Source organism: Python bivittatus, unplaced genomic scaffold (genome assembly GCF_059951505.1).
Source record: "Python bivittatus isolate LINGU-HERP-01145 unplaced genomic scaffold, Pbiv_v1 ctg000080_np1212, whole genome shotgun sequence".
Taxonomy (NCBI): Eukaryota; Metazoa; Chordata; class Lepidosauria; order Squamata; family Pythonidae; genus Python; species Python bivittatus.
In genome coordinates this window covers 22940304-22966391 of record NW_028277035.1, presented here as the reverse complement: position 1 = coordinate 22966391, position 26088 = coordinate 22940304, and the positions used below count along the sequence as shown (strand labels likewise).

The 26088-nt window shown below is 39.4% G+C and overlaps 1 protein-coding gene across 3 annotated transcripts in view; it reads right to left on the bottom strand.

Moving 5' to 3' along the window:
* Nucleotides 1–504: 504 nt before the first annotated feature.
* STK10 (serine/threonine kinase 10) overlaps nt 505–26088 on the bottom strand; it is an 88391-nt gene continuing 62807 nt past the window's right edge. For all 3 annotated transcript variants that reach the window (XM_088133672.1, XM_088133673.1, XM_088133674.1), the window contains 11 exons: nt 21495–22076; nt 20407–20537; nt 18949–19072; nt 12921–13100; nt 12222–12314; nt 11848–11977; nt 10548–10672; nt 9322–9510; nt 8223–8348; nt 7505–7618; nt 505–7180 (listed from right to left, as the gene is read on the bottom strand). In XM_088133672.1, the coding sequence (XP_087989798.1) occupies nt 7040–7180; nt 7505–7618; nt 8223–8348; nt 9322–9510; nt 10548–10672; nt 11848–11977; nt 12222–12314; nt 12921–13100; nt 18949–19072; nt 20407–20537; nt 21495–22076 (1935 nt within the window). In that variant the 3' untranslated portion in view covers nt 505–7039. The remainder of the gene's footprint in view (nt 7181–7504; nt 7619–8222; nt 8349–9321; nt 9511–10547; nt 10673–11847; nt 11978–12221; nt 12315–12920; nt 13101–18948; nt 19073–20406; nt 20538–21494; nt 22077–26088) is intronic.

The following is a 26088-nucleotide window of genomic DNA, read 5'->3' as shown; positions in this document are numbered from 1 at the left end:
ACATCAGTAATCAGTTGACTGGTTTGTGAATCTACTTGTTGCTAATGTTGAACTAAGGTACTGGCAACCCATTCTGTTCTCAGACAGTCGTTTGCATAGTCCTGGTCAAGAACAAGAAGGTAGCTTTCCTTGTAAGAGGATTAAAGGAGTTGCCAAGATGAATGTCAAGCTCTTGACAGGTGATTACCCCCAAAAACAAGATTCTCATAAGCTTCTTTAATCAGATTTATTGGAAGGCAAAGGGGGTTACAGAAAACCTCAATAAATGTGTACTTTTGCTGCAGCACCCAATTTATCTCTAAATTTATTAGGGCAGAGACTTCTTCATTCTCTTGTTAATACAGTAACCTTCTGAGTAACAGGGGAGCTGTCTATCTATTTTTCCCACTAATGGTACAATGTGCAGGTGGTCTGAATTTGTAAATTCACAAATCGTTGTGACAGATCACGGCACAGGCAGAGAAACCCCAAATTAATGCCCTTGACATGGATAGTGAGATAGTGACCCTGGAACTTTACAATATATACCAAAACGACTAGTCTGACTGATACCACAGATAGCTGGAAAAATTAGCTGGAATTAGAGATCTGTGAAGATGAAATGTCATAGACAGAGGGGAAAAAAATCAGCCATCAAACTTTGCAAACTAGACATTAACTGTTATTGTTGAAAACCTACACAGTAGAAAAGATAATGTCCACAGGAATGGTAAAAGCTGATATGGAAACATGAAAATAACCAACGTCAGCCAGATTCACATGCCGTTAAGAGTTAAGATCCAGCACTCAGTAGGAAAGCGTGGGTGAAGAAACTACCCTTGAACTATCCTATTGTTCATGTTCAACAAACTGCTATGGAAGAAATCTTGTAAGGAAATATTACAAGGCACTAAAACAAGCAGCAGAAGAGTTCAAGGAAGGAACTGGAACCTTGAAACATATCAAGATAGAAATAGAATTAGCTGAAAATGCATAGCTTGAGTTCCACAAAATAAGACCTGTTCATGATAGCATTTGCCTCCAAGTGAATACTGAAGTGGAAAAGGTTAACACACTTTCAAAAGTTGCTTAGACAGCATGGCTAACTCCTATCATACTTATAAAAAGAAATGGAACAGGGAGATTGTGTAGAAATTTTAAGGTTACTATAATTCCATTTGTGATAGTTGAACAGTATCTTTCTCATCAATTAAGGATATTTTTGAGGATATTTTCTGTCAGGAGGACGGTTAGCAGGCCTATCTACAAATGGAAGTGGAAGAAGATTCCAGACATCAACACATTCAAAGGTCTGTACTAATACAACAGGTCAATATTTGGTATTGCCTCAGTTATTGCTATCTGACAACAGGCCATGGATCTAGTCCTGCAAGGCATTTCCAGAACACAGTGTTATTTGGTTGACACAGCTGTGACAGGTGGAAGAGGCAAAGTAAATTAGAAAAATATGAGCTATATGCCAATCATGCAAAATGTGGATTGTTTAAAGAACTCAACAGTATACAGTGAATACATTATACTAGATGCACAAGTCACCAGATAAAATCAAAGCAGTTCTGGAAGGTCCACAACCAATAGATGTGTTCACATTTTGATCGTTTCTAGCACCTGCAACTTACTATACTCAATTTGTGTCATCTTAACAACTGCACTGAATCCATTAAATTTTTTGTTGCAGAACGGCCAAAAATGGATATAGTGACATGAGTGCAATGGAGTATTTTCACATGTAAAGAAATTGGTCACATGAGACAATGTGCTCACATTTCATCCATCTTTGCCCATCAAATTAGCATGGGATGTTTCTCCAATGGCATAGGAGCAGTGATATGTCATGGCAGACAGCTGCAGAACATAATTTTGCACAAATAGGGACAAGAATTATATTACAACATTAGATACACCAGTGGCCAGATTGATTGCATTAGAATTTGTAACTTCATTGTCAGGTCACAAATGTAATATTCTAGACTCAAAAAGCAAAAGAAGCTTTTCTCCAGCATTTCAAACTTTTGATGTTTGCATATCTACATGAGCAAAGCACATCTCAGAAAGTACTGTGTATAATAGGACATTCTTTCTCCACACTGAACACCATAATGCCTTGTGTAATGCATCCTTCTCAGAGTGGCTATTTTTACCTGTGATTTGTTTACAAATGGACTATTACACCTAGAAGATAGGCATGCAAGTATTAGGCATGATGGAGAATACATACATAAAAAAATCAATCATGCACACTAGGACAAGCTGTGGAAGGAAGGATGTACCGCAACTGGAACACCCACACCTCTTTGTCCCCCATTTCCCTTTAAGGGCTGTGCTCTGCCAAACTGTTCAAGCTGGCCTTTTAAAAAGGATTTGGCTCTGGTGCTAATGGTGGTGGTGGTGATGAAAAAGAGAAAATGAAATGACAGGGAAGAGCAAAGAGCAAAGAAAGGGAGGACACTAGCGAAAGCTGAAGAATGCTGGCAGTGGCAGCAAAGGGCTGAGCAGTGATGCTGAATGGCATTGAAGGCCACGGAATAGCCAGAATACACAGAAGTGGCAGAGGTGAGGCAGTGGCTGAGGTGAACTTCGAGAGAAGCTGAACAAATCAAGTGCTGCAGATCCAGGGTCTGCCAGCAAATTACAAGTGGAGCAGGCACTTGAAAGCCAGTAGACACCAAGGGCAGCCCCTTCTAAATAGGCCCAGGTGCTAGCATCTTGACAGCTCAGGCACTGCAGGTTCAGAAGAAAAGCAAAGCAGAGAAGCTGCCACCACCACCAGCAACCATCCAGAAGGCCCAGGACAACAGCTGCAGCTTTCCAAGAGCAGCTAAGGAGAAATAACCTCACCTTACCCCCAGGCACCAATTGCTAGCAAGTGACTGTGAGGAAGTATGAGGGGTAAAAAGCGCCAGAATGAAAGAAAGGCAAAGCAAAGAGTATAGCGATTTCAGAAATATAGATAGAGTCATATGTTGATGGTAGAACTACTGATTAGAAAACAAAATAGGAACATCTTCTTTTCTAAAAAAAATATTTTGTAAGATGTTTGGAACAGAATTCCCATTTCTAAGGAACTGTGTATCTGACTGCTGCTGCCTCACGAGTCAAACCAATGATATAAGCAGCGGGCATGCTAGTATCCCTTCTCCCAAATGCCACACTGTTATTCTGCATCTCATTCACAAAGTTATGCAAACTGAGCAAAGGTCCAAAGATCAGAAGAAGATATGATGCTGCCCACATCCTTCTCAGTGTCCCCAAGGCTATTCAGAGGTACCAGTGACAACACAGACTAGCTCAACTAACTGGAAGAGGAATCAGTGCTCAACTGCAGGTGAGACACAGGCATTTGGCAAGAGGGTGGCACCAATATGTCTTCTTACTTGAATAGGTATGGAACTATGCTTTCAGTCCCAATCCAAAACCAACTGACAACCAACATAAAAACAAGTGCAAAGGCAGTGGAGCTGAGTTATGCCAACCATACAGACCATGAAGGTGCAGGAAATACAATTTTCAGTCATAACCAGTATTAGCTAAAATGGGAAATATGCTACAGCTCACTAGAATGAAGGCATTTGCAATGATGCGTTGTTAGGGGATTGCTTTTCAGAACAGGAAGAGTTCTCCAGTGCTTGTGGAGTTCTCCTGATTTTTTAGCTGTTGTTTATTCCTCCAACAGCTCTTCCCTCTATGGGGGATGAGAAGGGGGATTGGGATTCCAAAACCAGGAACGAGCATCACTGCCTAGTGGGTTTCAATTATCAACTAGTACAGTAACAGATGTTGTAAAAGGTAAGTGGTGCAGAATTTTCAAAGTAAGTTAATGTATTTTCTATGCTCAGCAACACTAACATCTTATGGGAATTGCTGGAAATGCCATACAGGAAGAATGGCTTCTCTGACAAACCCAGTCAATTGACAGAAATTTCCACCTTAAAGAAAATCAGTAAATTACTAGAACGCTACAAAAAATCCCCTTTACATTAAGATTTCAAGATACAATATGTAAAGTAGAAATGTTTCTGGAACTCAGCTACAGCCAGGTTTCATGTTCGTGAAAGTAATGCTTTTTTAAGTAGTTCAGCACCTTCCATCCTATTATTATTCAATAATTTTCATATCAAAATAGAAGAATGACAGAATTACAGTAAGAGTTAATGAGAGGTGCAGATCCACCTTGCTACCAATGTCGACCTTTTTTTTTTGAATAACCAGTGACAGAGACTTACACATAGATCTAACTAATCACAATCTGCTTCAAGAATTAATAGTTTAATATTAACACATTCCAATACAGTACAGATATTTTCAAGTAAGACCATCTATATTTTAAAAACACTTTGTACAGGGCCATCAAGCTGTTGACTTGGCTCGTTTTAATGCCAATCAACAGCATTCTGAAACACATTTCCACTGTAGCCAAGCCAAGATCATGTATAAATACAAGTCAGCACTGCTGACCTAAAGAAACACGCAGCAGGAATGCAAATCTGGACCGCACGCAAGGGCTTAGTGGTTCATATTTATTAGATTATTTACATCATCATGGTAACCCAAAGACAGAAAATCCTTGAGAACTTTTTTTTCCAAAAAGCCCTTATTCCTAAACAAAACACAAAAAACAAAACCCTCTGCCCTGACGTTTTTTCCTAGGATTAGCCAACAATTAACTGGAAGAGGGAAAGGGACGCTTTCTTCCAATACGCTTCCTGGAAAAACTGGGAAGTGCATATTGCCAGTAGTGAAGTTCTAGCCCCTTTGGGAACAGCCAGGACCAGGCTGGCAAGGAAAGGGAGAAAGAGTAGTTGTGAGTGTATACAACTGTTTGGTTTCTTGGCTGAGAAGAAACAGCAGGAATGTGCGTACACACCAACAAACCCAAGACATGATGTTTATGAAGCATCCCTCATTTTCAACATGAAGCTAACACTGTTCACTGAGAGAACATTTGCCTTCACTTTCAACATTCCTAATGTGCAGGCTTTGTTTCCATTTCTCTCTCTCTCCTCACATTATCTTAACACTCAAAGATTTAAAACAGTCTGATAAGGGATTAAAGTGCTTTCTGAACACACATTTCCTAAAAACCTCTGACATCCAGAATCCTTTTGGCAGACATTTCTTTCAGATTGTATTTTCATTCTGACATCTTTAATATATTCTAGCGCTTGACACATTGTGACTGGGACTATCAGCAGCCACTAGTTTACTAAACCTCAATTGACATTCCAGCAAATTAGCTGTCAGGATAGAAATCATGTCATCAGCAACAGTGCTTTGAAGAACAGCGCATAAGAAAACAGAACTATTTTTCCTACAGAGAGGGCAAAGAGCTATTGTTGCAATAGCCCTACACTGTATATCAAAAGGAACACTGGACCATGTTTCCTCCATTAATGCATATTGTTCTGAGGTGGTTAAAATGAATTGTATAAACTTTCTGTTTGAACTTATAGCTAAACAAGTACCAAACAAAGCATTTATCACATACAGCTGGCTGCCCAAATTGAAATCTGGATGAATTGTACTTCATAGAGTGACAAAACAACAATTTATATATAATTTATAGGGAAATGCAAACTGGCAAAGTGGACAAAACCTGTGGAAATTTATATTAAATAAATCAAATATGTGGGAGGGAAAGAAAGGAGATCTCTTTGGTCAAACATAGGATTTGTAAAAGTCTATGAAATACTGAACAGTGTTAGCATTTCAAATATATAATATTCTATTCTACTATCTGTGGCTTCTCTTAGGTGGCCCTCTATACTGATTCAGAGAAACTGCAAAGACTTAAACAGTCGCTACAATGAGTCAAAGCAGTCCCCTTACAGATGCTGCTTTAGGTCAAAACCATGTCTTCTACTCTGAGCACACCCAATCATTTAGCACGAGAAAGTTCCAAAGCTGGTATTTGCTACTCTAGGAAAACTTGAAAGTCACACACAATTTGATGCAAGCAAAGCACCTTTAACCTTAGGCCAGCTACAAATCTTTTGCAGTGGGCATTTGGGTTTGGCTGCTCCTTAATTTACCCAAAGAGCAAACATGGCCATAACCTGAGCAGAGGCTTCATCTTAGACAAGTAGTGCTGTGGGGTGAAAGGGGACCACAGAACTCTGGTTCACCAGCACAGGGAAACCAAGGGTACAATGCTGCGTCTGAAAAGAAGATCTGCTGGGATCATGGATGATTGACAACAACAGAGAAAGATCATTCTTCCTTACGGTACATTTACAACCATTTAGTTTGGGCAAGTCTGTTTATTTAAACATAGCTCCAGATTGGAAAGCATTTTCCCAGTCTCTACTCAACCTTCAGAGTGGTAGAAATGCATTCCTCCAAGCCTCTGGCTGCCCTGTTTGTTTTAGGACTGCTTTGACTAAAAATACTTTGCTTCTAAGTTTCAGGCTATAGTAGAGCTATTCTATATCACAGATACAAATTATGTCACAAGCTGTCTGGAACATGCTGAGGGACAGATCAATTTCAAAAGGGAGACATAGAATGAAAAGCAGTCCTTTGCTTAATTTACAAAGATAGAGACCACATTAAAGACAGGTGATGTTTTACTGTCATTTGAAAGGTTATCAGAGGTGAATATCACTTTCTATTGCGTCTCAAGTTATACTGTTGAGTGAAACCACCCACTCATTAAGTTGAAATACAAAGGAAAGCTAACTTGGAAAATTAAACTGATACGGTGATGAATTTCCTCTTAGATCTTTTCCACATATCCCTTCGGGAAATGGTAAAAGACAAAACTGGACAGTGACCAGGGAAAGGATTCAGCAAGCAATGTGGATTCTGCACTCGGCCCCATCAGGTCCCCTTCCTGAAGCTCATTTATAGCTTGCTTCTAACCTACATGTGAATCTGCCTCACCTCTAGTGGATCAGACTGCTAGCCACATTGACTGTCTGACACACAACTGAACAGGAAACTCTGATCAGAGTTGGCAAAGAGAGGAAGGAGCCCTGTCTGCTGATTTCCCTCCAACAAACAAAGGCAAGTATTAGCAAGCCTTGCCTACTTAAACCAAGTATTATGAAGCCTCTGCAGAGCTGAATGGGACAAATTTAGCCGGCTTGTTCGGTGACATAGGAGATAGGCCATCAGCTTCTTCACTGAGTTTGAAAAATATTTCTTGCTCTCGTTTTTTCTGATTCAGCTCATCTTCTAGTGCCTGAAACACAAAGACAGAAGAGGTGAAAAGGTAATGCTTTAGCTAATAACAACCTTGGTTTCTCTCAGCCATCTGGATTCCTGCCAGCTTACATGCAGCTGGAGGTTGAAATGAATATGACATTAGAATAAGGAAAATAAAAAAAAAGAGTATAAAATGCAAACCTGCTCACAAACATTCAAATCAAAGTCCTCCCTATTCATTCTCCTCTAAATTAGGGGTCCTGTTGAAGTTAACATTAGTTTTATCTTTATTTTGACAAACTGATTTGAAATTCAAAAAAATCACAATTAAATTCTGATATGGGTGCAAATTTTTAATCACCTTTTTTCTTGGCCTAAGTTTATCTTGCCAGTCCTTGAGGGTCAGATTGTGGTTTTCATCCAGGGCTTTCAATTTTTGGGTCTCGTGTTCAACCAGAAGGTGGCACTTTTCATTCTACATGGATTGAAGCAAGCAAGAGAGAGAGAAGTATGAGAAGGTATTTTGCAAGGAAGAAACAGTACCAGGCCTATTATCTCTGTTGACTTGATCTTTGATCTAATGTGAGATTGCACGACCAGCAGCAAATAATATAAAGAGTTATTCCTCTAATATCTTTCTGACATTAGGTAGAAAGAAATCCACCCCATGTCGCAGATTCTATCTGTCTGCTTAACTTGGAGTTAGCAAGTACAGCATGATTAGAATATTGTGTTATAGAGATAAAGATCTGAAATCTGTTGTAATCCATGGAGTTTACTTGGTGGCTTTGAGAAAATAATTCTTTTTCAAACTAGCATAACTCACAAGGATTTAAATGAAATAAACAAATCCCCATATTTCACCCCTTGGGTAAAGGTTAAGATATAAATATAATAAAATGCCAACATTAAAACATCCCTGATATTATTTCTCTCTTCTCTTTTAGGACTGAACTGTGATCAGTATGAACAAACCTTTCAGAACATGATAAAAGATAGCTCAAAGATTTCATGCATGCTGTACTTCTCCTGAAGATTAACATAAGCATAAATAAAACTGCACCATGATATTAAGTTACCTGCAACTGCTGGAGTTCATTCGTATTGCTCTCACACTGGGCACACATTTCCTTCATCTGCATCTCATGCTTCTGCTGCTGTTGCAGTCGCTCAGCTTTTTGTCTCTTTTCTTCCTGCTGTGCAAACTGTAACAGGGGAGAACACCAATCATCATCCAATGCTTGGATGGCTTCCTACAACAGTTATATACCTGAACTTAAAATAACTTCAGAAGGTAATCATTTGTTGTCAGTGAAACTGTTCTAAGTCAACTTCTGGGCTAGCTACAGGATTTCTGGACCTATGTATTTGTTTAATATTTGCTTGTATGATGAGTAGTTTATCAATAGGATTTGATTTCATTCTTCCTTATATGTGCTACACCAGAAATGAGAATTTTAGATGATCAGAATTATGATCTCTCCAATCTTTCACAAAATCAGAGTATGTGACAGAATAGGCAATGAAATATGGCACTTTCCTCACTATTTTAAAACTCATTTAAGTCTAAATGTCAGTGATATGAGATGGAGCCTGACAAATACTTTCCAGTAGGCTGTGTCTAGCAGGTTCTTACAGTGTAAGACATTGAGTTCATTTGCATGACAAATGCAAAGCCAAAATACAGTTTAGCAATTAATTGGCAGTGGATTGGTACATAGTACCTGTGGCTCCTCCTGTAAGCTGGCACAGCTCAATAACCTTGCATGATTCTATCTATAGGTAATTCATCATATTAGTCAAACTAGGGCCCCTAGTTTGTTCTTCTCAGCCTTGGAATCCTCCACAATCTGTTAGTTGGGCCCACTCATGGAAGAGGCTAGCAGGTACAATCAGGAAAAGTATACATTAGCATGTTCCTCATTTACCAATATATTATTTTTTAATTTAAAATATGCCTAGTCCTTACTCTCTTTGTTAAAAAAAAAATGCCCAAAACAATTATTATAATCCTGTAACATGTCTTCGCATGTTTTATGAATTGACTCATTGACGAAAGAATCCTCTAAGTTTGTTATTTAGTTTATTTTCCATCCAGAGTCATCTCTGCATCTAATGAAAGTTCTCACTCAGGTCCCTTCAGCAAGGTGGCTACCTGGCTCCAACGGCAAACTTCACCTGTTTTATCTTTTCTCTCTGTTCTGAGGCGCTTCCACTGGAGTTGATATGGAGACTCTTTTTATACATGGCCATGCGGGTTTTCCCTTCACTCCTCTGAATTTTGGGGAGACGGGCCCTCTCTTGCTGCTGCCGAATTTTCAGCTGTTCTATCATGCGCTGGTTATATCGTTGCATTTGCTCGCGTTCCTGCAATATCAATTGCAACAGTGATGGGAATGAGGGAGCCAGTATAAGAGAATGCCCCCCTCTACATTCAGAGATGTCAATGGCAAGGAGCCACAAATGATTTAACAGAAGACAAAAGGATTGTTGGGGAGTGGGGAGAGAGAGGTAAGGTGGATCTGGAAGGCCAGAAGATGAGAGGAGACTAGCACAGTTTTATCTGAAGGAAATAACATCAGTGCCTCCAGCTATTATGAATGCATCACTAACGTAAGCTATTGGGAACTATCACAGAGACAGCAATGCTAATTAAGCCAGCTGAAACATAAAAGCTATTATAGAAAGCTGCCAAATTACAGATCTACTGAGTGGGATTTCTTAGTGGAAATCATAATCAGTATGTTATTTATGTGATCACCTGCTCAATGCAATGTGCAGTAATGTGTGAAAAATATTAGGGATCATCCACACATACAGTACAGCTGCCAATAAACCAGAGGTATGTATTGGTATCCTTCACATAGAGGAGAAAACATTAGCATCAACTCTAATGGAAACGAAAGGGATCTTGTTCCATAATATAAAATGGGAAGCGATTGCCAAAGGCTCAGTGAGATTTCTATCAAAGCAAAAGGCAGAAATAGAACATTTAGGTCTAATGTTATTTCTTTCTCTGAAGTCAGAGTTACATCTGCTTTGAAGAAACTCTCTTTAGCAAACTTGGCTATGATCACAATGGGTATTGGAACTACAATCCAACACACTGGGAGGATCCTAATTTATGGGAGACTAACCCTGAGCATGGAACCTGTTTCCTTTCCTGAATACCTATAGGTGATTACATTATAGTTATCATCAGAGTACTCCCTCCCAGGGGCTTTTCAGATCCCACAATTACAATTAATTTTAAGTCTACTGTGCTGTGCTACCAAAGGAGCTTTCCCATATGCCCACACGCCAACTATTCTGCACTCTAGCAGCAGGCACACCTGCCTCTGCATATCGGCAACCTTAGACCCCACCTATCATTCAAAAGAACCGAGAACGGAAAGCTCTGGTACCTTCTCGTGTTTCCGGAGCAGCTCATGTCTCTGGAGGAAATACTGATCTTTGAGTTGCTGTTTCATAATCTGGTGCTTCTCCTGCAGATGGTGCTCTTCAAGTTCCCAGATAGTGGCTTCCCGGTCTACAGTTTAAAAGAATTAAATATATATGGTCATTCAATACTTGAACCGAGAGCGGAAGAGCCATTGCTTCCATGTCAGCATGCAAAAAATAGAAAGGAAAATGTCTACTCTCATGCTTAGTCGCTACCTTCTCAGCCTTCTCTTTATATTATGACATGATTGGTCTGTATTTAAAAGGTGAATGAATGATGAGCAGCTGTTTTCCTTTGAGCAGCTGTTTTTCTCTGAGCAGGGGCTGCAGGAAGCAAGAGAGCAGGAAGGATGGGGGTGGGGGGACTGACTGCAAAACCCTTGCAACAGAGATGGAAAAGCTGTGAGTTTCTAGATTAGTGATTAGTGGTCAGTACAAATAATCATTTCACAATCTGTGTTCATAAGATTATATTCCAAACCATAGATTGCTGGGTTAATACCGTTTTTTAAAAAATAATTATGATAAATCTCCTGATGTATAATTTTGCATGCAAATTCCCCTAATACCATTCTTAAAATATTTTTTCTCTGCTTTCTTTTCTTAATGTAAACTTTTTTCCCTTTGCATGTCTATCCCTCAAATATACTTTTAAAAAATGCAAACACCTTACGTATGTAAAACACAGCTTTCTGAAAGGTAAGATCTCTTCCCACTATATTTTTTATGAATAATTCTTCAGTGGGGATTTTTTATTAAAGAAAGATGAACAAGCAGACACTACTATCTATAGCAAACAGCTTTTACATTCCTATTTTAATTGTTGATTCCAACGCCCACCAGCCCCAGCCAGCATGGCCAACAGCTGAGGAAATTGGAAGCTGTAGATCAGAACATCTGGAATATCACAAGTTTCCCCATCCCTCTGTGACAGGTAAGCTCTATTTTTGTTGTTGTTATTGTTTGCTTTCAAGACAGCACTGTGGCAACAAGTGGTTGGAAAATTATAACTTCAGATTGCTTGGCTACTTTTCTAAAAATAACTCTCCAGTTTAAAACATTTTTTCAATAATATAAATATTGATGAGCACTCGACCATCCATAGCATGCTTCTCATTACTGTGAAGGATTTGCATCCTTCCTGTTTATAGCTTTGCCAATGCTCTCTGAAAGGTTGCATTGCCTTCAAACGAAAACGTGTTCTCCTTAGTCTGATTTCTCGGCTCCCTTGATTCTAACTGGGCCATTTAGGGAGAAAAGCACCTCTCATAAGCTGCTGCTTCTTGTTGAGGCATTCTCGTTCTTTGTCACAGATCTCCTTCCGATTCTGAGCTGTAATGTTTTTCATAGCCTGTTCAAGATCCTCAGATTGCTTGACAATAAAGACTTGTTCCTGGAAGGAGAGAGGAGAGGTATGAATGCTCTTCTTGGCATGCCATAGTTTTCCCCAACTTGTCAATGTTTAGATATGTTGGGATGGTAGTTCTCACACTAGCTGGGAAATTCTGAAAGATGGAGTTCCAGAACCTCTGGAGGTCTTTGAGATAATCCATAGTGTTTCCTCCTGGCAGGCTGGGAGTCCATGCTGCCCTAAGAGCTTGTGCTACAATGTAAACTAAATCTCTCTAGTGCCTTACCATAACTTGCTTTTTTTGGACAAATTCTTCCAACTTCACTTTCATGGTGCTCTTGCGCTGTTGCCGTGGGAGCTTTTCAACGTCATTCTTGAGCTTCAAAACAAAACAAAACCAAAAAAACCCACAATCAGTCCAATTTTTCAGATATTCAGAACCACTGGGAAGCCCTTTGTAGCTTAGAATGATCTATACTAAGGTTTAGTACATTCAGCAGAAAATTGAGGAGTTCAGTCAGTTCTTCATTTCTCTTCTGTCTCTCCTTCCAATTGTCTTTCTGTTGCTGTTGCTTATTCTTCTATTGCTGGCCATTTTTTAAACTGGCCTTATCCCCCAAATTCCTCCCTAACATACCTTTTTAGTCAGCAGTCCCAGCTAGATCAGTAGAATGTATTTCTAGTGTGTCTACAGAGAAACGTCTAAGGGTGCTGAACAAGTTTGTGGAAGAAGTGAGATTTGAACCAGAAATTTTACAATTCGTAGCTCAGTCATTAAGCATCTTTACTAGCTCTTCAGGCTTCCCTCCCAAGACCCCACTTCTTCACTCTTCTTTCCCCGTATTTTTTTTCCTCCTTAGACTGCTTTCTTCATCATCCTGGGTTTCAGCTTCCATCCCCTTGAACTGCTTTGTTTATGACAACAGCTCACCTGACAGCTAGGTTGGCATCCTAACGTTGCAAGAATTCAGCCCCCCATCTTTACCTCTTTCTTTTTTTGTTTCAGCTGTTCTTGAAATTTAACCAGATCCCGTTCCTGCTCAGCTCGGATACGTTTAGCCTCATCTCGCCGGTGCAGCGCATGATCTTGCTCCATTTTTTCAATCTGCTGCTTCTGCTGCCGTTCTAGATTCTCTAGTTCTGTGTCATAGAACTTCTTCTTTGTCTAAAAAAGGAAAGTTAGATAGAATCTTAAATAAATTAATATTTTGCTTCGTTTGGTAGTAAAAGCAAAGCCTAGAAAAACAAGTTTAGGCACAGCATAAAGTGGCTTCACATGAGGATCATTAGTGAAGTTCATATTTAAATCTAAAGCATTCTCTTTTTATCTTGGCTGTGAACATTAAAGATCCCATTGCCTGAGCTGCAACTCAGGAGTAACTCCTGTCATTTCAACCAGGCTTTCATCAAGGGAGAGTGAGACCCCTTACTTCACTGCGTTTGCCATCTTATTTTTTATGTTTATTGATTTTATTGTAATTTCTTTGTTTGTTGTGAGCCTCCCAGAATTGCTGAGACTCAGGCAGCATGCAAGTTATAATAACAACAACAATAGCTGTTATCTGAGTCCTCCCAACTAGTACAGGAAGGATGGACAATGTTTTTGGACTGGTGGGCCCGCTGACTTTAGTGCAATCTTTTTTGGGAGGGTAGGATTCATTTTGCTAGTGATGGGTGGCATCAGCAATGGCAGTCTGAATAACCATCAGGGCCTAACTGTGGCATTTGAGGGCAATTCTTTGCCTGAGGCTGTGGATTGCCTGTATGTGTATGACAGCAGATCAGGAAAAAGCTGTTCAAGGCTCCTCCTGTATATGAGATGGGATGAAGCATATTTGCAGCAGGAGAAACTAATGGGAAAAGTTGCTCAAGATGCATGTATATCCTAAGCAAAAAAAAAAAAAGATAGTAAAAGCAAAACTGCAAGCAATTCCAATGAGGAAAGAATATGGAAGACAGCAGCCATTGTGGATATGAAAATCTGAAGATCTAAAAACAAAAAAGGACACATATACAGTAGGAGGTAGAAAGACTGACAAGTCCCCAAGGAAGAATATATACACAAAGAAAAAGCAGAACTTCAACTTTTCAAAAAATATTTGTCCTATCCAGCAACTATAAAAAAGCAGAACGAAGGGGCAAAACTATAGCTTGAAAATTATACGAAAATGGCCAGGGAATACCAATTTACCTTAAATGTTTACATTTCCAGGGACAGGAGGGTACAGATTTTGCAGCTAATCTGGCCAAACTTTTATGATCTTTGAGAAATCCTGGAGAACAGATTCTGAAGTACTGGAGTAGGGCAAATATTGTCCCTATATTTAAAAAGAAGGGTGGGGGAGGGGAAGGAGGATAGAGGGAACTATAAACCAGCCAATCTCATATCTGGGAAGATACTACAGCATATCATAAAGCAACTAATATGTAAGCATCTTGAAAACAGAAAGCATTGTTTTGTCAACTTGCAAGACAAAAGTTCTCATTTTTTTACTAGAAAATATATTTGATGGATTGTGGTAATGCTGTAAATGTAATTTGATTTCAGCAAAACATTTTACAAAGAACCTTGTGGTTTTTGATTAAGTGTAGGTTGTCATAACATAACAATTAAGTGGATATATAGTTGGCTCAAACATCTTCCTCAAAGAATAGTTGAATCTAGGCCTCTATTTTTAACATTTTTACTAATGACTTGAATGAAGAATAAAGGGAATGGTTATGAAATTCACAAATAACACACTACTGGATAATATAGCTAATCCCTTAAAAGAAATAAAATTCAAAATGATCTTGTCAAGTTAGTGAGTTGGGCAGAAAATAACAAGAGCAAATGCAAAGTTATAGACTTAGAAATCAGTTTAACAGATATAGGATGAGGGACATCTAGTCTGGTAAATGTAAAAAACATTTTGGAATAATAACATTGCAAGCTTAATATGACTCAGCAGTGCAACCACACACACAAAAAAAGGCTAAGTTAATTTTAAGCTGCATCAACTGAATTATACTGCATGGGAAGTAATAGTTCCACTTTATCCTGTTCGGATCAGAACTTATCTCAAGTTTTCTATCAAGTCCTGGATGTCTCACTTTAGAAAAGATTTTTAAAAACTGGAATAATTTCACAGAACATCAATACAAATCATCAAAGGACTAGAAGCTAAGTCCTATGAAGCCCAATTGAAAAACTCGGTGTAGCCCTGAGAAGACTTAAGGATAGTAAAATATAACTCTTCAAATATTTGAAATACTATCATACAGCAGAAGCTGAAGACCTGCTCTCTATTGTTCCTGAGTAAAAGATATGAAATAAATTATTTAAGTTACAGGAGGGCAGATTATGACTGAATGTTTTTAAAAAGGTTCCTACAGTAAGAACAGTTGTATCCAGAAAGGTGCCGGGTTCTTCCTCAAAGGATATGTTCGAGTGGAGATCAGGCAGCTACAGTATGTGTTGGGAAAGTTTTAATAACTCCTGCAGTGAGCAATGGGTTGGATTATGGTCTAAAAAGTCATTTCCAGTTCTATGACTCCATGATTATTTACTTCTGGAATTCACTGGCTGGGGAAGCTTGTTTAGCCAATCTGGAAGAAATATATTTCAAAGTTTATATAAAATGGCAAAGAGCATAAAAATGTTTTATGGCATTCTGACTGTATTAGATTTGCACACTGAATTTATTTGTGTTTTCAAACATTAAGCCAGATTAATTCACAAATAATTAATTGGATGTATAACTGTCATGGTTTACTTGGATACAATCATGTTTTATGTATTTTTATTCTGTGTTGGATTTCTCAGAGAACCAGGTGGAAAAATGGTGTAGAAATGGAAGATTGTAATATACCAGCTGCAATGCATTTTAATCTCCCATGTATATGGCACAAAGCAGAATGGGAAATAATTATTTCTTAGAGATTCCTACCTACCACACACTGGGATTCTAAAGGAATATTATTGCCTTCTTTCTGACAGATTTCACAATAGAGAAGCCGAGAAGGATTCAGCAATGCTGATACTGGCAGATGAAATGGTTGCATCTGTTTACATCAGTCCTCTCCAAACTTGCATCCTCCAGATGTGTTGAAGTTCAGCTCCAACAATCCCACGTTACTATAGTCATGGTGTCTGAATACCATAAGTTGTGGGACAACACATACAGAAGACACTGAGTTAGAGAAGGCTGTTTTATACTATGAGGCTAAAGAAAAGTGACTGAAAGACATTTCTTCTATCAGAATGTTTAGCTACAGTAACTATGCTGCTTCCAGACATGCTGAACATATAGGAAAATCTGGAACAGAAATGCACACCAAAATTTTGCAGTGCAGAGAAGCATGTGCAAAAAGCATACATTAACAGGACATGCAAAAAGACTGCATTGTGAGGTAGGCAGACACCAAAATGCTTTCCAAACAGTAAATGGCTTGCAAAAAGAGCACCCATTAGGTAAGTTATGTACAAAAATCTACATATTGGGAAAAAATGCATAAGTGCATGCAAATATTTCTATGATTTTTTTTTCCTGACATATTTATAAATAGAAAAGTGAACAGAAAATTCCTGTTGTAAGAAAAGAAAACATTTAGCAAAAGCAAAATTGCTGTGTCTGCTGAAGTAGGGACATCTTAGAAAATGCTCTCCTATCCTTTGGTCATGGCAGAAATAAAATCTGGCATGAGCCACACTAGAATCAGTGTACTTAAAGTAGGCAGAGTTTTACAGATACAACTGATTGAGCTAAACTGTTCCAATGAACCACTGGCAGGTTAAGGAAATACCCACTAATGAAACACCGTGTATTTTTTTTTCCTGAAATAACTCTCTAACCCTCCATTTGCTTTCTATACAAAGAGGTGTCTGTAGTTATTTATCCTTTAACATAGAAGCCTTCACACTTTTAGGCAGGCCTCTCATCAAATCATTTCACAATAGGGCTCAAGTGAGAGAAAGGCAATATTTATGGGATATTTAATTGCAACAGTGTGGGCTTCTGGCAAAGGAAGCACCATCTGATTAGGAATATTGGTGAATCAAATACGTATAAAATCGAAGGAAGTGGTCTTTGAAGTATAGGGAAGGTTTCCATTAAGAGAATGACAACTAAGCTGACACAAAGCATCTTTTATTCCTTTTCCCGCTATCTGGTAGTAGCATGTCAGTGAAATCAGAGCTAATTTAAGATGGTAAAATCATGAATTCATTGTGCATTTCTTAGACAACAGACCATTAGCAAATGACGGAAAGGTATAAAAAAAAGAATGATAAAAAACAATGCACAGAGGTCTCAAAAATTGGGAGAAAAGTATACTTAAATTAGTTTACCGCAAGAAAGCATACACTGACAAAAAATATTGGACTTGAGAATATTTTACAGTTCTGGAAAGAAGGCAATATTATCTTGATTATCCATCCATGACTGTCAAATGTGAGATGCTAATTATTAAATAAATAATTAGATTAGGAAAAGCATAAACAGAAACTTGTGGCAAAGCCATTTTTGGCCAGTTTGAAAACCTTTAATTTATAGCCCTATGCAGACGTTACAAAGAAGTGAACTCACCACGTGACTTATGAAGTACCCTCCTCTCTGTAAGATAGCGTTGTGACATCAGTAAAGAGCCACTGTTCCCAGCTACACCAGCCAGCCTCCACATGTAAAGCTTTCCATATACAAATCTACATTGTCAGGGTCCCAAATCACACTGATAGATCCATCTCAGATACTGTAGTTCTGATAAGTTGTCCTTTTATAAGCTTTAATGTAGAAATGTGCTAATGATCTGGTTATGAGAACACTATGCAATGCTTACCTACCTCTGTAAATATTTTGATACTATTTTAGACTTCTATTTTAGTAAAGGAGAGACCAATGTTCTCTGATTCAGAGAAGGATTTAAAAATAAAAAATTGTGTATCTAAGGCCCCAGGAAACCGATGTCTCAGAAGCCTGATGGTATATTTCAACATCTCAAACATGTTTAGTCATTTAATGATTCAATTAAAACAAAGTCATAAAAGATGTTTAATACAGAGCAATAGTTCCACTGAGCTATGTTGATTCTTGTCTGAGGTTCATTTCTTTGAAGTTAGGGATACTTTTTCTCTGTGACATCATTAGGGGTATTTCTGAGCTGATGGATGGTTTGGAAGGACCAATCTTAGACCTATGAAAATTCTACCTGTGATCAATGAAGGATAGACATGTGATAAATCTACCACTGCAACATTTTGCACTTTATTCTGTAGGATAGGAATGAGAGGGAGAGAGGAGGTTTAAGAAGTTATAACAACATATGGAAAAATCACATAGAGCTGGAACTCCATTATTATTTCCCTAAATCCATTCCATTATTTACAAGCAGAACTAAAAATTATTGATGCTTGGATGGGAGACTCCTGCAAATTTTTAGAAATGTGAGAAATTGTTAGGGATAGAAGGAAGTATATAGTACTTGTTTTGTATGTCCTATATCAGGAATATGAGACCTTGTACGCTTCAGAAGTTTTGAACTACAGCTCCAAAAAATCACCAACAGAAGTTCTTGGAGTTCAAAACATTTGGGAGTTTACTGCACTACGTTATAGCTTTAGCAAGTCTACTAAGGATTTTCAATGTTTGAAGACACTAAAGTATAAACACAGAGAAGTTATTCTGAATTTAAAAGATTACAAGCCTGAATTTATCCTATCAGACCTAATATCTATAATCTATAATTCTCTCCAAGAATATAATAAAATGCCTTCCTGTGCTTAGAGAAATGACTTTTCTTCTGGGCCAACTCTAAAATAAGGGACTTAAAAGAATCAATGTATTGTATTAATATCAACACATTCAGGTAGATAAGGTTGCCATTCTACCCATAATTCTTCAGGGAACTGACACCACTTTTAGCAATAAGGTTTTTTCCTAGCCTAATTAATACCATCCATGCCTTGTAGTTTTTTCTTTCTCCACCTCTGGCCAACATCTGAGATTGAAACAAATTTAATTCCTCTTCCCACTTACATTCATTTCCTGTTCAAAGCGTTTTAACGTTTGTTCCAGGAACAGCTGGTGTTTGTTCGTTAATTGTGTCTGATTCCGATGTTCCTCTTTCTGAAGCAAACGCAGCTCCCGCAGCTCCTGGCGCCTACCGGGTTAAAGTAGAGCACAAATTCAGAAACAGAAGATGAACCAGGGCTACAGAGAAGCACAGCTTAGGCTAAAATAATCACAATAAAGACCAGCCAAGATAGGCTGCCTGCTGCCTTCCACATTCTAAGGGCCCAGACTCTCCATTAGGGAAGAACTGATTCTTTCAATCACTGTCATGTGCACACCACTTTTGGCCTGCAAGGCACGATATTCTAAAGAGGCTGTTTTTCTTTCTTGCTTATATTTGGACTTCTGGCCTTGAATTATTCACCTTCCTCATACAAACATTTTGAAGAAATATAGTTTAATACAATCCCACAGACAACTGCATGCAAAAATATATCACTGTCTGAAGCTTGGCAAGCTGAAAGAAATATAATGAACCATACAGGTAAGTTTGTGGTGTTGACCTCTGTTGAACTGAGTTTTAGAAAACTGTTATCATATGTCACTTTTTAAGGTATAATTTAGGTATAACATCTCAAATTGCTGCCAGACATTTATTGACTCTTGTGGTAATAAAAAGAATTGACGCAGGGAAGGCAAAACATTAGCAGTGAACTGCTGACCTTTCATTTTTCTCTTCCCCATTCTTGTTCTGCTGCAGGGTTTAGTGCCCTCCAGATGTATTGTTCTGCAACTCCCATAAATCCCAGCCAGACTTTGGCCAAGCTGGATGGGAATGCTGGAGGATAACCAAGCTGGAGAAGTCAGTTGTGGGGGACCAGAAAATATATGTATTTATAATGCTAGCAAACTAAAATGTTCTTGGTTTTCGGTTGTTAAAGTCTTTGCTCTTGAAAAAGAGACATCATCTCTCTATATCTGGTTCCACAAGGTAAGTTTGATCTCTAGTGAACAGAAACCTCATAGATATGCTTCTAGCTGCTATACTTGCACAAGAGCTAAAGTTTGATTGGTAAAGTACCTCTTCAGCCACTATCCACTTTATGAACATTGAACTTTCCCTAAGACTATATATAGTGTTTCAGGAAGGAGAAAGCACTGTCAAGTCTTCTTTTATTTTACATAGTCTTATGGGCGGTTGGGTAAAAGAATACAGGAAAGAGACTCAAGATTCAAGAACAGTCAACTCGTCACCTGCACTGCCCTTTCAGAGACTCTGTCTAGCCATTCTTTGGAGTGGGAAGAATTTGACTGAAGTGCAGTAAAACACCTTAAAGGCCTGCTACATTCATAGATTCTCTCTTCCAAGACTGAATCTTATTACCATTAGGACATTCTTCCTAATATTTCACTTTTTCACTAGTCTCCTAAAACAGTCAGGCCTATACAAATCCTTACAAACAAAACAGATTTTTAGCTTGCCTGAGGAATCTCATCTCTTCATCCTTCTTTTCATCCTCACTAATGATTTTTGAGGTGGTAACACTCACTTCCACTCCATCTACTACAAATCTTCTCGTTCGTTTCAGTGTCTTGTTCTGCATTTTTGCATTCTATATATAAAGAAACATGGTAAAAAGACAACAAACAAAATTCTGGATATGAAATAATTATTTATCATCTAACTAAACAAGAGGTGTTTTATAAAAGCTTCACAGGAATCGTAATCATTGTGGGGAGAAGAGGAAGAAAGACTACTTTTCTATCAAGGAAATTCAGATTCCAATATGAAATTAAGAAATTAAAACCATAGATTCCACACATATTCTTGATTTGTATGATTCGTTTTGTTTTCAGTATTCGAATTTTAGGGAGTTTGGGGAAGGGAGAACACATTGTCCAATTAGAAGATGTTGGCAAAGAGGAGGGACTAACAGTTATTGAATGCCAACCATTTCTCTGAATCTTCAAAATTTGAAACTTCTCTGAAATCATGAATACTTGAATGTCATCTCTTTTCATCAAAAAATAGGACTCACCCTCTCCCTCCACGCTGCACTATTATCCATGTCTAGGCAGGCAACATAGCATGATCTACATTTTTGAATGACACCTCCTGCAATGGAGTGTCATCAGCCATTAGTTGGTGACACTGATGAGAACTTAAGTCCAAAACACCCGTGAAGCATTTGGTTGCCTTCCTCTGATTTCTGGGGATGAAAACTTCCTACCCTGCCCATCCACTACAGCCCAAAACATGATCTGATTGCAGTAGTAGATGCTGCTGCATTTCCCAACCTTGCCAATCATGACATTACTGCATTAATAGATAAAGAGCCTTGGGGTTTCTAGCTCTTCTGCCTTGGCAAGCAAACAAGCAATTAGTGGGAACAGCAACTATCTCTGCTGCACTGAAGGACAGCAAGAGGTGTTCTCTTTCAACCTCTTCCTAAACAATGCTTGCCACCTCTGGTGGCAAGAAAGAGAGGCTGCTGCTGCACTTTCTGCTGATCACTCAATTGGGGTGCCTCCATAAACCTGTACCCCCACTCACAACCTTCAATTCTTACCTTTAGGGAGTGGGACCCGCTGCCTCTGTTCAGGGATAGATCAGTAGACAGAGAGATGCTGAGGTCCATACTCTCTGAAGCAGAGGTGCTACCAGAATCAGAATCTCTCTTGAAGCTGTCATTCTCAAACTGAGATGAGCTCAAACTCCCATTGGGGAGTTTTTCTTCAGTTGGCGTTTCAAGGAGGCTGTTTACAATATGGCTTCCCCAATTTGAATCCTCACTGTCTGCTGGCTGAGTGTTTTCCTTTTGGTAGCTGAGAGCCCCATCCTCTGCCGATTTAATGTTTTCATTGGGCTGCAATCCTTGGGGGCTAGTGCTTAACTTCTGTATAGCACCAGGCAGGACTGAAGAACTTTCTATTCCCAACAAATCTGAATGCTCAGCAGTTTTGACCAGGGCTTCAGTTCTAGCTTCTTCCTCCAAAAGCCTGTTGCCCTGCCCATTTATGGCTTCCTTGACCTGCTCCAAAGGCAACTTTGGACCATTGGCCACATGTGATAAGCGGTTTTCTTGAAGCCTGTCTTCTTCCAAAGTTAGCTGGCTTGCAAGAGAAGAATCCCTCTTGTGAACATCACGAGGCTGAGTTAATGAGGAGGGGAGACAAGAGGAAGATAATGAAATTAACCTTTTTTAAAAAAATCTGCTTGAAGGAAAAAGAAAGCACAATTAAGGAACACTGAGCACAGAGATAAAGCAGAAACTCATTTTAAGGGGAACAGGATCACATTTTCCTCCAGAATAGAATTTATGCAAACAAGACCACTGAAACTTAGGCTGAGGCAGGTCATTTGTCATAAATTAGTGTTTCATCACTAAATTCTCAGGGAACTTTGAATACCTACAGAATACTCCCCCTCCTTGCCAGCTTACATTTTGGAAGTGGGGGAAAAGATGGGGGTTAGAAGTAAAAGGGAGAGTTTAAATCTTTCTTAGTAAAACTTCTAATTTGACACTGAATATGCTTTTCCATCTTCTGATTCATCAGGTTACAGAATGTATCATGACTGGTCTATAAAGTGTTCTCCTTGCTACAGAACATTCTGCCAAAATCTTCCAGAAGGCTGTGTTCTGGCTTGTTTTTGACAGTGCTGGTGAACTGTCACTTGAAGCAGCTCTCACATTACTCCAGCTCATTCTTTGCCATATTCCTTCACTCACCCTGGCATTATACTTCTTGGTTTCTGATGCTCTCTCTTCCATAAACCTTCTGTCAGGGTTACAGGATGTCCAATTTAAAAAATGGAAAAATTCTGCACCCAGGAATACTGAAATTCTGTCATGCCTCTGGCATGGAAATAATTATCACAGGAATAAGGGGAGCAGGATGAGACAGGACCAGACAGGACCAGTTCTGAGAGGTTGGGCTGTAGCATTACTGAGACAGAAGCAGGGATCACCACGCCTACCTCTACAGACTCTGCCTCTGACCCAATCTCAATTGCCCAACCTGCAGGAATGCCACTACTACTACATGAAAAGCCAAAGAGTGGAAAAACACAAGATATGGTGAGATATCTTGTGTTTTTTTGTCATCTTTGGTGCTCAATGGGGTAGCACTGTCCCAGACAGACCCAGTGCATAATCTGGGGGTCCTCCTGGACTCACGGCTCCTGCTCAAAGAGCAGGTGGCAGCCATGGTCAGGAGGGCCTTTGTACAACTTCGGGTTGTGCATCAGTTATGCCCTTTCCCGGATTGGGATGCCCTTCGAACGGTCACTCATGCCCTTATCTCCCATATAGACTACTGCAATGCGCTCTACATGGGCCTACCCTTGAAGAGTATCCAGAAGCTACAGCTGGTCCAGAATGCAGCTGTGTGGGCTATTTTTGGAGCCCCAAGAAGGGCCCACGTAACACTGTTGCTCCACGAGCTGCACTGGGTACCAGTTTGCTTCCGGGTCCAATTCAAGGTATTGGTTATCACCTTTAAAGCCCTACATGGCATGGGACCAGGTTACCTAAGGGACTGCCTCTTCCCCATGACTTCAGCCTGTCCCACCTGAACACACAGAGGGCATGCTTCAGACCCCCTCGGTAAAAGAGCTCTGATTAGTGGGGTCCAGAAAACAGGCCTTCTCGGCTATGGCCCTCGCCCTTTGGAATATCCTGCCCCCGGAGTTGAGATTGGCCCTTCACTCCTGGCTTTCCAGAGGGATTTGAAGACCTGGCTCTGCCACTTGGCCTGGGGTGAGGAGGGAAGACATCAAGCGTGGGGATGGCCTTTTGTCTGCACCTCTGGAAACCATCAGCCTCTTGGACTTTTTCTTTTTTTGGGAATGCTTTATATAATTGTTATGTTTTCTTTAATTTATAAAGATTTATTGTTTTAATGGATCATGTGAACTGCCCAGAGTCCTCCATTAGGGGGAGATGGGCGGAGATCAATCAATCAATCAATCAATCAATCAATCAATCAAATATCTATCTATCTATCTATCTATCTATCTATCTATCTATCTATCTATCTATCTATCTATCTATCTATCTATCTATCTATCTGTCTGTCTTGGCAGGAAGATCTAGCTGGGAGTTAGCTGTTATACTGAAGAGCCTGGCTTGTGCAGTCAAAGCTGGCCACTGCTGGCTATGTCTGAATGGAGATTGGGAACCTGGACAGATATAATACTAGAACAGATTTGTGATACCTCAGTCTCGTGTCCTCTGTGCCATGCCAGTTTTCCTAGGAATCCTATTCTTTCACCTGGACTTGAAAAGCATTTTTGCCTTGTCCTATGAACCTCAGCCACTGATAAAAAACTTTTGCTTATCTTTATTTAGATTGGACTGACACTATGGCTTTGCGTTCTGACTTCAACTCTGAGTGCATCTACCAATTCAAGAACTTGAATTATGAACAACTTTGCTAAAGCTCTGCAGGCTAGGACAAATTCTGGCACATCAAAATGATAGAAATTTTTCTTGCATTACCATAATATGCCTATCAGTTAGTTTGGCCTTATCACAGAGGGGCAACGAGCTAACTTAGTACATTTTTATTCTGCCCTTCCTCCATTGAACTTGGGATAATGTAAGTGCTATTTTCACTATCTTCTAGTTTATTCTCATGATATCCTTGTGAAGCAGACTAGGCTGAGAAACAGTGATTGGTCCAAGCAGCCTTCGTCTACTCTGGTATTCAAACAACTATACCCCCTCTAGCAAAGGAGGATGCTAAGGCAATAGTCCCTGACTACTAGAATCCTTAGGATCATTGAGCTAAATATGACAGGAAGGGTGATGACTAGTAATAATTGCATTTTTTAAAACTCAGGACTCCTATTGCTCCAGCCAGAACTAGGCATGGGCTGCTTTTTGGACCATGCAAGTTGCAGATGCAGATGTTCAAATCTAGACCAGAGCTGCAATGAGGAAGGGCACATTGTTGAAGGCTCATCAGAACCTCTCACAAAGGATCGAAACAGGACTGGATTCCCTGCCCTTCATATGAGTAAGGCCAGAGGCAGAGCTGTTATCTATCTCCTTTAAAGCAGCATGCAGTTTGACTTCAGGAAACCATTCCTCTTGCTTTGAAGATTTCACCAGATAATCACTATTAAGCATTTTTTTTTTCACATACAAAAGAGTAGGGAAATTAGTAATGAGAGTGCTAGAAGGTGGAGCTGAGGTTTTCCTGGGAGCAGAAGACTGCTGATTGTCTTTCTACAAAATTTGCACTAACCCTCGTTCCCCCCCCCCGCCACTTCACTCTTGTTTCAAACTGCTTATTGCTCACCATTTTACTGGTTTGAGTCTGAGTTGCTTCAAGTATTATTAATAAAGTTTTGGCAGCTAGTGAAGGGAGTGCTGTGCCAAAATTTTATTCTGCATTTTTAACTCTTTTCTTTCAAATGGATGGAAAAAATGCTTTTCATTGTTTTCTCCAACGGAAAACAACATTTCCTGAGATTCTCATGAAAAAGTGGAAGTTTCTTGCAACTCCTTTAGTTAGGAGATGGCCAGGGGATAAAGGCATATATTCTGTCTCTTGTTGTTGAAACATTCTCCAGCAATCTTCATCTCCTTGGCTTCCCGTGCTTCAGTTAAATTCCAAGAGAAGCCACCACAAGAAAAGTTCTCCCATGAGGCTTCTGTGTATCAGGAAGTTAGACAGCCAGAGAGGCTGCAGAGATGAGGACAAAAATGAAAGAGAATGCAAAGAGAACAGCAGTACATTCTACCACCTCACAAGAGAAATACGTTCTAAAGCAAACTTCAGAATGAACACAAGAAACAAAAACCTTATTCATAGGGAAGGACACCTCAAGAAATAGACAGATTTCAGCCCAGGGCAAGGCCAGAATAGGAGTCACTAAAAAGGTAGTAAAGGCATTTCCTTGTCCTCTACTACAAACAAACTAAACCTCAGCTATATTTCCTACAACCCAGAAGTCTTGGATTTCCTGTGTTGCATTTGATAAGCTTTGGTAATACTAGCAGTATGTACACAAACCTCTTACAAATGATTTACACTTGCCTGAGTTAAAAAAAAAAGGCTCAAAAGGGTTTGTTATACTTCACAATCCCCATGCAGTGGGACCCAAATCTGCCTATCAACGTGACACAGGAGGAAAGCCTGAGACCACGTGCTCTG